The 14,724-nt window shown below is 45.8% G+C and overlaps 1 protein-coding gene across 1 annotated transcript; it reads left to right on the top strand.

Annotated features, from left to right (window-relative positions):
• Window positions 1-6,737: 6,737 nt before the first annotated feature.
• Window positions 6,738-14,206, top strand: LOC105667085. Its single transcript, XM_048413899.1, has 2 exons — window positions 6,738-7,373; window positions 14,153-14,206. The coding sequence occupies exons 1-2, from the start codon at window positions 6,738-6,740 to the stop codon at window positions 14,204-14,206; spliced, it is 690 nt and encodes a 229-aa protein (XP_048269856.1).
• Window positions 14,207-14,724: the final 518 nt, after the last annotated feature.

A 14,724-nucleotide genomic window follows, 5' to 3' on the forward strand; every position in this document is an offset into this window, starting at 1 on the left:
ACGCGCATACCGCGCTGAGTGCACTCGTTCTCGTCGGTTGGCCGTGAACTTTACAGGACGCCGACAGTGAAACCGAAAGCAAGGAGGCGGAACCCGCCATAAATTCAGCTTAGCATTGAATCGAACAGAAAATCATAATTCAAAAGACAACCAAAGACACTATCAGCATCATAGGACTTCCCGCACAAAAGACGCAGAAGCTCGCTATTAAAGAGGCGATTCAGTACTGGCAACATTGGTTAATCGATAGATATTTCACTGTCCTTTCAGATCATAAACCGTTGGAATCAATAAGAATAAAGGCAAGAACCAATGAAACTCGACAGACTGTCCATCCTCCAATGGACTGAACGAGAGGGTAAATCAAACATTAGTAAACAGGATCAGATGTAAAATCAATTCGAAAAAAAAAAGAAACTGGACAAAAATCGCAGAAGAAAGCGTAGAAGAGTACAATAACACCAGACACAGTGTAACGGGATTTGCTCCAAATCATTTACTGTATGGAAAAATGATTGAAATCGTCCCTAAGGGAATAATGGAGAATAAGATAAACCTAAAAAGAGACAGAGAAGAAGCATTCAAAAACTCAACAAGAAATTTCGAGGTCTATACAAGATATAGCGATCTATATCTCCTTTTAAGCAGTGCTCTGGAAGGTACTGCAGCACGGCGGCTTTCGCAAATTCCGGTCGATGGTCTTACTTGGACAAAATTTACCGAATATTTTCTCTCGCGTTTTGGCACCACGGAGACAATAACCTCAATGATGGTCGGATTCCTCAATGAACAGCAACTGGAGGACGAAACCACGGGGGCTTTCGGCCATCGTCTTCACTCTCTCCTATGGTCGAGGTGGGAAAATCTAACCATGATCGAAATAGTTAACGCTTTCGTCCTTTATCGACTGCGTTTATCGGACAAGGAGGCCGAGCGGCTAGCATTCTCGCGTGATATCCGGACCCGGGATCAATTCTATCAAGAGATGCAGGCTTTCTCATACGCGAGGAAAGGGACTGACTTCTTCGTCAAATGATCTACCGACGGAACCTGGAGTTAAGCGAAGCAGGACCTCGGGCCGAGCCAGATGCTACCACTGTAGAATCACCGGACATAGAATAACCGAGTGCCGCAAGAGAATGCGGACCGAAAAACCGAAGACACGACGCCCAGAAGAAAGCCGACCAGCTACATCGTTCAAGGTGGTTTGCTTCAAGTGCCAAGCGGAGGGCCACATCGCACCTGACTGCCCGTTGCGGAAGGAGGGAAGAGACAGCAACGACAAGGAACGTCGAGTCGGATTCTGCGTGGTGGAGGCCTCAACCGGTAAACTGAGTCACCAGGGTGAGTCGTTCCCATTTTGTTTCGATTCTGGAGTCGAATGCTCGTTAATTAAGGAATTCGTAGCCCCGAAATTTTCCGGCAGAAGAATGACCGATATACTAGTAATGCGAGGGATAGAGAATACATGTGTTAAGAGTACGTCACAGATTTTGTCCACCATATGTATCAACGGTCTTACATTGGAGATAACTTTTCACGTCCTCCCTGATAGTCACTTAAAATATGATATCATGATTGGTCGCGAAATTCTAAGTCAAGGCTTCGACGTATGTATTACGCCCGACAGCCTCGATATTTGCAAAACGAAGATAGTTAACGCCTGTAATGAGACCGTCGAAAACGAGATCGATCTTAGTGAAATAGACACTGAGGTACTTGGTAACGATAAAGGCCGATTGATTTCTATTCTCGAAAAGTTCAAAAATTCGTTCATTACGGGTTTCCCACGTACTCGCGTAAGTACGGGCTAGCTAGAAATACGACTAATCGACCCTAACGTCACCGTCCAAAGAAGTCCTTACAGACTTAGCGAGGAAGAGCGGAGAACCGTGCGGGAGAGAATCAGCTAACTAATTAGAGCAAACATTATAAGGCCCAGTAAGTCACCATTGGCGAGCACTATGTTGCTCGTGAAGAAGAAGGATGGCTCAGATAGACTGTGCGTAGACTTCCGAGCGCTAAATAAAAATACGGTCGCGGATCGGTATCCCCTACCCCTTATCTCAGATCAAATCGCGAGATTGCAGAAGGCGAAGTACTTTATTAGCCTGGACATGGCCAGCGGGTTCCATCAAATTCCCATACATCCAAACTCGACAGAGTACACAGCGTTCGTTACACCCGACGGACAATATGAGTATGTAACGATGCCGTTCGGATTGAAAAATGCACCGTCCGTTTTTCAGAGGGCCATTTTCAACGCCTTAGTCGATCTCGCGTATTCATACGTCGTTGTTTATTTAGATGACGTCGACTCGATAGATCAAGCTCTAGACAGATTGAACACCGTATTAGATACTCTTGTGAAAGCCGAATTTTCCTTCAACTTCGCGAAATGTTCTTTTCTGAAGACATCGGTACTTTACTTGGGGTATGTGATCCACAACGGAGAAGTTCGCCCGAACCCGGGTAAAATACACGCCCCAAGTTCCTTACCTGCGCCAATGACCGTCACCCAGATCAGGCAATTCATCGGGTTAGCTTCGTATTTCCGCAGGTTCGTCCCTAAATCCTCACAGATGATGAAACCCTTGTATGCGCTCACCTCAGGTAACAAAAGTATAACATGGACCGATAGACACGATAAAATAAGACAGCAGGTAGTTTCCATCCTGACAGACGCGCTGGTGCTAATGATATTTAACCCCAATTGCCCGATAGAACTACACACTGACGCTAGCTCGGAGGGTTACGGGGCGATTTTGATGCATAAGGTCGACGGCAAAAATAGAGTAATCGAGTACTACAGTAAAAGAACTACCCCTGCGGAATCTAGGTATCATTCCTACGAACTAGATACGTTGGTAGTCGTAAACGCCATCAAGCATTTCCGTCACTACCTACATGGACGGGAATTTCTTGTCGTTACGGATTGCAACTCGCTGAAGGCGTCAAGTAATAAAGTACGTTTAAGGGACAGGGTCCACAGGTGGTGGGCTTACTTGCAGACTTTCACCTTCGACATTATGTATCGAGAGGGTAAGAAGATGGCCCACGTAGATTTCTTCTCGCGAAACCCCGTAGACTTAGACCACCGTAAAGTTGATAAAATCGCGGAGAAAGAAAACAATCTGGCCGAAATACCGGAAGACTGGCTACTAGCCGAACAGCGTCGCGACCCGCAAATTATAGAAATCACCCGCAAACTACGAAACGACGAACTCGCGGAAGATATCGCGAATACTTATGAGTTGCGTGCAGGTACCCTTTACCGCAAAGTGCAGCGGCGGGGCACAACCCTCTGCTTGCCCATTGTCCCGAGAGGCTTTAGATGGTCCGTTATTAACCATGTGCATCAGTCAATTATGCACTTGGGTTGGGATAAGACGCTCGAGAAACTGTACGAGTATTACTGGTTCGAAGGAATGGCGAAGTACGTTCGCAAATTAGTAGAGAACTGTCATGCTTGTAGAGTTTCGAAGGCTAGTTCAGGTAAGATACAAGCCGAACTACATCCTATACCTAAGACCAGCATACCTTGGCATACGGTCCACATGGATATAACGGGCAAGTTGAGTCGTAAAAGCGATTCGAAGGAGTACGTCATTGTGTTGATCGACGCCTTCACTAAATTTGTATACCTGCATCATACTCGTAAGATGGATTCCCTTAACATCATTAAAGCGCTTAAATCCGCTATATTTTTATTCGGGAGTCCCTGTCGGATGATAGCGGACCAGGGAAGATGTTTTACGGGTAAAGAGTTTCGAGAGTTCTGCGAAAGCAAACGAATTAAAGTCCACTTGATAGCGACCGGTGCCAGTAGAGCTAATGGACAGGTAGAGCGTGTTATGGGCACGTTGAAAAACATGTTCACGACAGTAGAAACGACGACCGGGCGGTCGTGGCAAGACGCGATTGGGGAAATACAGTTGGCTTTGAATTGCACCACTAACCGCGTGACAAACTCGAGAGCATTAGAACTACTAATAGGTAGAACGGCAAGATCTTACGATCTGTTGTTACCCGGTAACATCGAAGTGAAGGAAATCGGTATCTCCAATGTAAGACGACAAGCAATAAAAGGGATAGAAACGAATGCTAAATACGAGAAAGACAAGTTCGACAAAGCTAAAGCTAGGGTGGTTAGGTTTAACCCCTGTGATTTCGTATTACGCAAGAATGAGGAAAGAAATCAAACCAAACTAGATCCAAAATTTAGAGGTCCACTTGTAATAGCAGAAGTCTTGGAAGGGGACAGGTATACCTTAGAGACATTAGACGGTAAGCGATTGTACAAGTACAGTCATGACGGGTTGAGGAAAATTCCAGATTGTCGCATCTCTCCCGAGTTGGATGTCTGTAGTGATGACAATAACAGTGACCATGACGATATGAGTACTTCGATCTCGGAAGATCAGTAGCACTATGCCAATAACTCCCGGCAGAGCGACTTCGCACGTGTTTCGGGACGATAATGTGATAAAGCTCAGAGAGAACGTGATGTGGTTCACACGCTTTTTGTGGTGATAGTATGATAAGGCTCAGTGAGAACATGCGATGTGACTTGCATGCTTTTCGGGGCGACAATATGGTAAAACTCGGTGAGATCGTGGAACGAAGCTCTATGTGCTCTTACGATCAAGAAGACCGACATCCTTTGGAGTGCGAAATCGAAAATGGTCCATCATGCCGTTACGATCCGTCTGATAACCTGCAGGATACAACTATCACCTTGAATACCAACTATAACGCTACTAATTTTCAGTATCTTTTATTTCTTTGCTGCCAAACCCCCGAACAGGATTTGTTGCTACACTGGACCCTTGCCTTATTCGACCATTTAGTTTAATTCTAAATAATGTTAATCATATCGAGTCTAATGTTAGAAAACTCAATATTTTAGTTACACCCGAGTGCAACCAAATAGGACATACCGCAAATTACTGCCGAAATTTTCAACCGGCAAGCCAGCGAAATTTTCCGCCACCGCGTAGCTACAATATAAACATGGAGAATGCGGGACGAGAAGAGGAAACAGCACTACCAGAACCTCGAGAGACGTCATACGAGTACACGCAACAACAGGGAAACTTCTATCCATTGGAGTTCGATCAGGAACAGAAATCAAACGATATTTAATTGATACCGAAATGCAGGAATAAATTTAGTTAAAACATCAAGTGCCACATTTAAACCTAAAAAGACAGTAGCTAAAACATTTTACATGGACAATGACAAATACCAAACTGACGAAACAGTAGACTTTCAATTCTTTAACATCATGAACACATTTCACGTTGTGCCAGATGATTTTCCTTTAATAGAAGACGGAATAATTGGGTTATCTATGCTCTCTAACTACTCATACCAAATTAACAACGAATCAATACAACTAAACGGGAACGAAATATTTTTTCAGGCGCCGAAAACCATTCTCCCAGGGCAAACCAAAATCGAAACAATTTATCTGGATAATGTTCCGACGAGAGTATGTTTCTGCAATACTGGTGAGCAACCAACTATAATCACCAATGATCTTTCTTATGAACACGATCTCGATAAAATTGCTAAAATGAAACAAATAATTAGACTAGACCATATTGAAGACAAATTTCGTATTTCTATCGAAAAGATCCTCCCACATTACATAGACGTATTTGACCTAGAATCCGATACCCTACCTTGTACCAACCTAACAAAACACACTATCACCCTACGCGAAAACAAAATCGTCAATACCAAATCGTACCGACCTCCTGAAGCCCATAAAGCAGAAATTGAAAAACAAATGAAAAAAATGTTAGATAAAAATATCATTGAAGAATCAGATTCTCCTTACAACAGTCCAGTATGGGTAGTACCCAAGAAATCAGACGCATCAGGCAAACAGAAATGGCGTATAGTGTAGCGGCACTCGACAGCAAACTTCCCAACGGTTTCTGTCTCGTGCCTCGCTACACAAAGACTCTACCCTTCGAACGAGATGATTGCCAGATGTCGATACATTCTAGCCGAATATTTACGTCGAGCCTAAGGACCCGCTATAAATCTTAGAATTCATGCAGCTAAGATTCTCTAAAGGGACAAATAGTCTTTGTCTCAATAGTCCCTACACATACCACCTACTACGGGAAATCTGCTTTTTCTCACGTACGACGCTCCTCGCTAGCAACTCTCTCTCAAGGGCAGTTACCATCCCTTTCCAACCACCAACTCACAATTTAGCCAATTAACAGCGACGTCCATTTCCCTCACTCTCTGAACCAACACTTTTCTTAACGAATCCGATGATCCCGTATCCTTAGACACACCCAAACACAGTTTTCCTAAGGAGCATCATCACGTCACAAATTCATTCGGAGCTATCGCGAGCCGCGAAGCAAGTTGGAAGACGTTTATCGGAATTGTTCGTCCGCAGTCGTACATAATAGCGAATCTGAATCTCTGGACATCTGTGCAATCGTCTCGACTCGAACCACCGCGTAAAGTACCGCGCCGAGTTTGAACTTGTACTCTCGAACCGATAATTGTACCGTGTTTTCACCGCGCTAGTGTATACGAACACAAGCAAATAAACAATTATTGTTAAATAACACCGAGTGATTCTTCAATACCTATCACGCCTCATCACCTCAAATTGGTGACCCCGACGTGATTTATTCAGAAAGAGGTGAGTGACGTGATAGTGCCACTAAGTTATTCCCGCAACGCGAAGGAAGTGCGTCAGTGCGATGGAAAACGACAATTCGGGAAAGGGTGCCAACCCGACGATCGCTATGTTTCCTCTGCTGCCAGAGAACACTAAAGGATGGTTCGCCTTCTTGGAGAGGCAATTCCGTCTAGCGCAGATCACGGATGACGAAACTAAATTCGTGACTCTCGTTAAATGCCTCGAGGGCCGTAACGTGCAGCACGTTGAAGATTTACTGGACACCCCACCAGCAGCAGATAGTTATGAGAAATTAAAACGTGCGCTTATTCTCGCACTAACCGACACAGACAACACATGGGTGAAAAAACTTGTGGAGAGCGAGGAGATGGGCGACCGAAAGCCATCTGAATTTTATCAACATTTGAGAAATCTCGCGAGCCCCTCCACCCCAGACGACTTCGTCCTCTCGCTGTGGCGGACCCGATTACCCGATAATATACGGCGTATCCTCGCAGCCGTGGACGACTCAGACTCGGAACGGCTATTGCACCAAGCGGACCTCATCGCTGGGGAGTTTCAACAGGATCACCAGCGTACCTCCCGAATAGCAGCGGTAATCCCATCAGGCGCCGGAACAAACGAACCGTGGGTCGCCGCATTCAACACATTGAGCGAGCAGATGACACAGATGCGAGTTCAGGTGCAGGCGTTAAGCGTTAGTAATCAACGCCGTCCACGATCACGACCACGGCAACGTACGCGTTACCGCCGCCGTTCGCGGTCCCGAGACCCGCCGCGGAAAGACGGCCTTTGTTATTACCATGCGACGTTCGAAGATCGCGCGAGGGGCTGTCGTTCCCCATGCACGTGGAATTCGGGAAACGCGACCAGCCGTCCGTAGACGCGGCCAACGATGACGGCTTGGGTACCCGCCGCATCTTCGTCAGGGATAGGAAGACGAGAATATCGTTCCTCGTAGACACCGGCGCCGACACGTGTGTGTATCCGCGCAGCAGGATACGCGAACAGGTGAACAAAACTGATTACGAGCTGTTCGCAGCCAACGGAACGCGAATCGCGATCTACGGTACTATTATGATGTCCCTCGACTTATCGTTACGTCGGCCCTTCGAATGGCGTTTCGTGATAGCCGACGTCCAGACGCCTATCATCGGCGTAGACTTTCTGAGCCACTATGGGTTGCTCGTGGACCCGCGAAACAGACGACTCCTCGACACGACAACCCAACTGGCATCAAAAGGATATCCCGCCTCGACTAAGGAGATGTCCATCAAAACCGTATACGGCGAAACGGTCTACCATCGACTTTTGGCGGAGTTTCAAGATCTAACCCGTCCACCGGCCTTCGGACGGGAGAAAATTCGACACGCTGTGGTACACCATATCGAAACCACACCCGCCCCCCCCGGCTTCGGCAAGCCTCGCCGCCTCGCACCAGATCGACTCAAGCAAGTCAAGGCAGAGTTCGCAACCATGATCGAGCAAGGAGTGATGCGGCCATCGAAAAGCCCGTGGGCATCACCCCTACACATCGTACCCAAGAAGGACGGAAATCTACGACCATGCGGCGATTATCGTGCGTTGAACGCCCGCACTGTGCCCGACAAGTATTCCCCCCCCCCCCCCCACCGCATATAGAGGATTTCGCGCAACACCTGCACGGTAAGCGTTTTTTTTTTTTTCAAAAATCGATCTCATCCGCGCTTACCATCAAATCCCGATCGCGCCCGAAGACGTCAAGAAAACCGCGATCACGACACCCTTCGGACTTTCCGAAGCAACCAACATGATGTTTGGGCTTCGAAACGCCGCGCAAACGTGTCAAAGGTTTGTCGATGAAATCACCCGAGGTTTAGATTTCGTGTTCGCGTACATCGACGACTTTCTAATCGCCTCCGAAACCGAAGAGCAGCACCGCGAACACCTCCGAATGCTCTTCCAACGCCTGAATCATTACGGGGTAGTCATCAACCCCGGAAAGTGCGAATTCGGTGTGAACGAGATCACATTCCTGGGACACACCGTAAACGCATTCGGAATAAAGCCGCTTGCAGAACGTGTTGACGCCATTGTAGAAGTACCGCTCCCCGAGACCGTTAAAGCACTACGCAGGTACCTCGGTATGATTAACTTCTACCGACGTTTCATACCGGGGGCAGCAAAAATTTTCCAGCCGCTAAACGACCTGTTAAAAGGAGGAAAAAAGGGCAACGCGCCCATCGAATGGTCGAAGCAATCCGAAGCTAGTTTCCGCGAATCGAAACGCGCCCTAGCTAACGCCACGATGTTAGCGCACCCGATACCTGGCGCTCCCGTTAGCCTCGCGGTAGACGCATCCGACTATGCAGTAGGAGCGGTACTCCAGCAACGCGTCAACGACTCTTGGCAGCCGTTAGGGTTCCTCACTAAACCGTTGAGTTCCGCCCAGCGAAAATATAGCGCGTACGACCGCGAACTACTGGCAATATACACGGCGGTCAAGCGTTTCCGACATGCCTTAGAAGGGAGGCATTTTATAATTTACACAAATCACAAACCCCTTACGTATTCCTTCAAACAAAACCCCGACAAGTGCTCGCCGCGACAATTCCGACACTTGGATTACATCGGGCAATTCACGACCGACATCCGATACATAAAGGGGCCCGACAATAACGTAGCCGACGCTTTATCACGCATCGAAGCGATAGGAATGTCTGTGGACCACCGAACTCTCGCCGCCGCGCAGGAAAGCGACGACGAACTACGCGACATTGTTAACACCGGCACGTGCGCGTTGCGATTAAAGAGAGTGCGCTTCCCTGGTCACAACGTAGAACTATATTGCGATGTGTCAGGAGACATTGTACGACCGTACGTACCGAAATCCTTGCGGCGTGACATATTTAACTCGCTCCACGGACTTTCCCACCCCGGGATACGCGCCACCCAAAAGCTGGTGACAACGCGTTTCGTCTGGCCGTCCATGAACCAAGATTGCCGGACATGGACACGACAATGCATCCCTTGTCAACGATGCAAAGTCACCAGGCACGTATCCTCACCCGTCGGAACGTTCGGAACGTTAGCAGGCCGGTTAGAGCACATACACGTGGACATTATCGCCATGCAATATTCGCAGGGGTACCGATATTGTCTAACGTGTATCGACCGTTTTTCGCGTTGGCCCGAAGCAATCCCTATCGCCGACATGGAAGCGCCAACCGTTGCTACGGCCCTCCTTTCGACCTGGATATCTCGTTTTGGCGTACCTTTGAAAATTACAACCGATCAAGGACGTTAATTCGAATCGCGCTTATTCGAGGAATTATGCCGGTTGCTCGGCGTCAAACATCTACGCACGACGGCGTATCATCCTGCGTCCAACGGGATGGTAGAGCGCCTCCATCGACAACTCAAAGCGGCAATCAAGTGCCACGACACGAGCAACTGGGTCGACATTTTGCCAATAGTTTTGTTAGGCATTCGAACCGCTATCAAGGAGGACCTCAACGCAACGGCGGCCGAAATGATTTACGGCACCGGCATACGATTGCTGGCAGAATTTTTCTTACCGACGAATCAACGTGCCAATTCGGAATACGCGAGCCGACTAAAGGAACAAATGGGCAACGTCAGACCGCACCCGGTTACGCGACACGGTGAAAAGAAAATTTTCGTTTTTCGCGAGTTAGAATCTTCGCCGTACGTATTCTTGCGCCATAACGCGATCGGAGGTCCCTTACAGCCGCCTTATGACGGGCCATTTAAGATAATCCAAAGAGGCGAAAAAAATTACACGTTAAAGATAAATGATCGCGACGTGACGGTCTCCATAGACCGCTTAAAGCCCGCTTTTATCGTACCGGAGGACCTCGAACAAAGAACCGCCGAGGCTCGTAACGTGTCGATTCCGATGAGGCTTCGGTACGAACAAAACACCGATCAAATGAACGCCCGCGACGAAAGCGATGTAGCCGACAACAACCGGACGAACGAAGAAAACGCTCGGAATAGACACGTTACGCAATCAGGGCGTAGAGTCCGATTTCCCGATTGGTTTCAGGCAGGTTTCGGCTAGGCGTTAAAAGTCGTCGAATGCGGAATCAACCCCGACATTTGTAAAAAAAAAAAAAAAAATTGTAACGTTGTCACTGGTAAGGGGGTACTGTGGCGACACTCGACCTCGGAAATTTCCAACGGTTACGCGGCACGAGGCGCTTTATCTTAAAAGCGCTATGCCGACGAGCCTTAGGTGTCATCGATATCCCTACTACTCCTTCGCCGAACTTTCGGGAGACCGCACACGTGGCAGTCGTCGCGGACTTCTAAACAAGCACGCGCGATATCGATGGCTAACAAAGAAAGGAATCAGCGTGGCTTTTGAATCAAAGAGATACAGTCTGCCCCGAGCGGCGAAGTGCGAAGGATTACATAATACGAGCGTTCTACTACCTATTACCTGCGTTAAGCACTGATCGTTACCAAGCGTGTTAACTGTTAATTGTTAATCGTTACTTGTGTTAATTGTTGCTTGTTGCTTGTTGTTATTGTACGTCAGTTGTTGAGTTAATAAACGTTTTTTGTTGAAACATCTGAGCATTCCTTCTACACCTATCACGACATACCACTTCACGTCATTGTGTTGATCGACGCCTTCACTAAATTTGTATACCTGCATCATACTCGTAAGATGGATTCCCATAACACCATTAAAGCGCTTAAATCCGCTATATTTTTATTCGGGAGTCCCTGTCAGATAATAGCGGACTAGGGAAGATGTTTTACGGGTAAAGAGTTTCGAGAGTTCTGCGAAAGCAAACGAATTAAAGTCCACTTGATAGCGACAGGTGCCAGTAGAGCTAATGGACAGGTAGAGCGTGTTATGGGCACGTTGAAAAAACGTGTTCACGACAGTAGCAACGACCGGGCGGTCGTGGCAAGACGCGATTGGGGAAATACAGTTGGCTTTGAATTGCACCACTAACCGCGTGACAAACTCGAGAGCATTAGAACTACTAATAGGTAGAACGGCAAGATCTTACGATCTGTTGTTACCCGGTAACATCGAAGTGAAGGAAATCGGTATCTCCAATGTAAGACGACAGGCAATAAAAGGGATAGAAACGAATGCTAAATACAAGAAAGACAAGTTCGACAAAGCTAAAGCTAGGGTGGTTAGGTTTAACCTCTGTGATTTCGTATTACGCAAGAATGAGGAAAGAAATCAAACCAAACTAGATCCAAAATTTAGAGGTCCACTTGTAATAGCAGAAGTCTTGGAAGGGGACAGGCATATATTAGAGACATTAGACGGTAAACGATCGTACAAGTACAGTCATGACGGGTTGAGGAAAATGCCAGATCGTCGCATCCCTCCCGAGTTGGATGTCTGTAGTGATGACAATAACAGTGACCATGACGATATGAGTACTTCGATCTCGGAAGATCAGTAGTACTATGCCAATAACTCCCGGCAGAGCGACTTCGCACGTGTTTCGGGACGATAATGTGATAAAGCTCAGAGAGAACGTGATGTGGTTCACACGCTTTTTGTGGTGATAGTATGATAAGGCTCAGTGAGAACATGCGATGTGACTTGCATGCTTTTCGGGGCGACAATATGGTAAAACTCGGTGAGATCGTGGAACGAAGCTCTATGTGCTCTTACGATCCAGAAGACCGACATCCTTTGGAGTGCGAAATCGAAAATGGTCCATCATGCCGTTACGATCCGTCTCATAACCTGCACGATACAACTATCACCTTGAATACCAACTATAACGCTACTAATATTCATTATCTTTTATTTCTTTGCTGCCAAACCCCCGAACAGGATTTGTTGCTACACTGGACCCTTGCCTTATTCGAACATCTAGTTAATTTGCGAATAATGTTAATTGTTTCGAGTCTAATGTTAGGAAACTCAATATTTTAGTTGCACCCGAGGACATGTGATAGTCAGAATGGCCGTGTCGGAGATGAAAGAGCACCGGAACCTTCCCAACGGAACTTTGGGAAGACACCTAGTACTGTAATTTAGATTCCACCATAGTCGTGTTAAGAAAACCGTTGTCATTCGATTCGACTGTACTTATTTGAGATTTATGATAGTGAGCTCGGGCTCGAGGCGACAACCAGTCGCCGAACGTAGTCGCGGTCAAAGGGATGAACGTTTTGTTTAACAAAGGCATGAAGTAACTCTATAGCTCTCCTTAAAAGAAATACTTGGGACAGGGCACGACGGGAAACGTTTCAATGGTTTCTGTCCCGTGGCTCGCCACGCGCAGACTCTATTCTTCGAGTAAGACGATTACCAGATGTTGACGCGTACCCACAGTACATGTTCAGCTAGCCCGAGGACCCGCTATAAATCTTAAGATTTATTTAACGAAAGTCCTTCAAACCGACAAGCAGTCTTTGTTCCAACTATGGGAAAATTGTAGAAGTCTATTTTTCTCACGAACGACGCTACCCGATAGCAACTTTCTCTCAAGGGCTGCTAGCACCCTTCCCTAACCACCAACATGGAAATTGACCAATTAACAGTAACACCAATTTCTCTCATTTTCCGAACGAAGACTTTTCTCCACGAATCCGATGATCTCGTGCCCTTAGACACACCCATCATAGTTTTCCTCGACAGCATCACCGTGATGGAGAGACACTCTTCCGTACGATCTTAACGACGATACAAGTAATTCTCAGGTACGTAGTGCTTGCTCTGTGTGACAACCAGAATATAACTTAGCCTCTCACGAAATATACATGTTCGACATCCCGTTGACCGCGCATTCGTTACCGGACCCGAGACCATTGTCATAGTGCCGCGAGTATCTAAATATTGTGATCAACTACCAACGCTGTAATACCTCTAACTTGTGTCAATAAACTCCATCATTGATCCACCGCATCGATGGCCAATACCAACTAAGATTCATCGAACACTTCTACCCCCAATCCCAACGTTAAGCCGACATATATATGACTTATAATTTGTAGTAATAGATTAAGATTTGAAATTTGTTTTGTTGCGGCGAGATGGTTGTCCAAAAGTTATAAATCCTGGGAGTTCAGAGACTGATCTATATTATGAAAAGAAAAAATATGGCTTCAATAGAAGATAATGACTGATACCAACAATTTTTGACGTGTACAAAATGTTTTTAATGTCGCAAATAAACAACTATGTTTATAAAATTGTAATAATTTATATTTTTTATTTTAAAAATTTAATTTCAAATTCGCGATCATGCAATCGTTTTGTTACAAAATGTGTGTACGGATTAATGTTTTTGTAAGTTGTAAAGAAATTTAAAATAGAGAAATAAATTGTAATCGTGCATAGAGATGCGTTGTATTCTTGTTTTATATAAATATTATCTTGCATAAAATAATACTGTGTTTTGAAAAAGAATATCAACACTCTTTGTCAATTTCGAAAATCTTTATTTTAATTGCATATTTAATCCATAATTTAATTTATAAAATTAGATTTGTAATAGAATTGCCACTCCACCAAGAATCCATTTACTAGCTCTCTCCTGAGTTCTTAATTTGAACGTCCACACGTAAGTAGGTCTTCGCGATCGTGTTTTATAAACAGGACATTCATACATATTCTTTAAATCTTGCTTATCCTGTGTAATCGCCCTAATATATATATTATTGGTAATAATGGAAACAATTCTTTAAATCGAGAGTCCATGATACATCCTGTTTGATCGTCCCATCGTGCACCTTCCATGTATAATCCTTTTATATATGCACCTTGTTATTTTATATAGGTTGGGGTTGATAATCAAGCTGATCCACTCGGATTGGCTATCACACCTTTTCTTTCTTATACAAAACGCCAAATCACACAGCAAGCGTCTAATCACTCGGGGTGCGTCTTAGAAAAATAACACGCGGTCGACACCTAAGACAAAAAAGCGTCGTCAGGTGTCGTACCAACATAACCTTAGTAACCTTTTAGTAACTAGCGGTCATACCAACTGAGCATTTCTCAACACTCCCCTTTGATCGCTAGTTTCTACAAGCCCCATAGCTTTGGTAAAATATTG

The sequence above is a fragment of the Bombus terrestris genome, chromosome 17 (genome assembly GCF_910591885.1).
Source record: "Bombus terrestris chromosome 17, iyBomTerr1.2, whole genome shotgun sequence".
In the NCBI taxonomy this organism is placed as follows: Eukaryota; Metazoa; Arthropoda; class Insecta; order Hymenoptera; family Apidae; genus Bombus; species Bombus terrestris.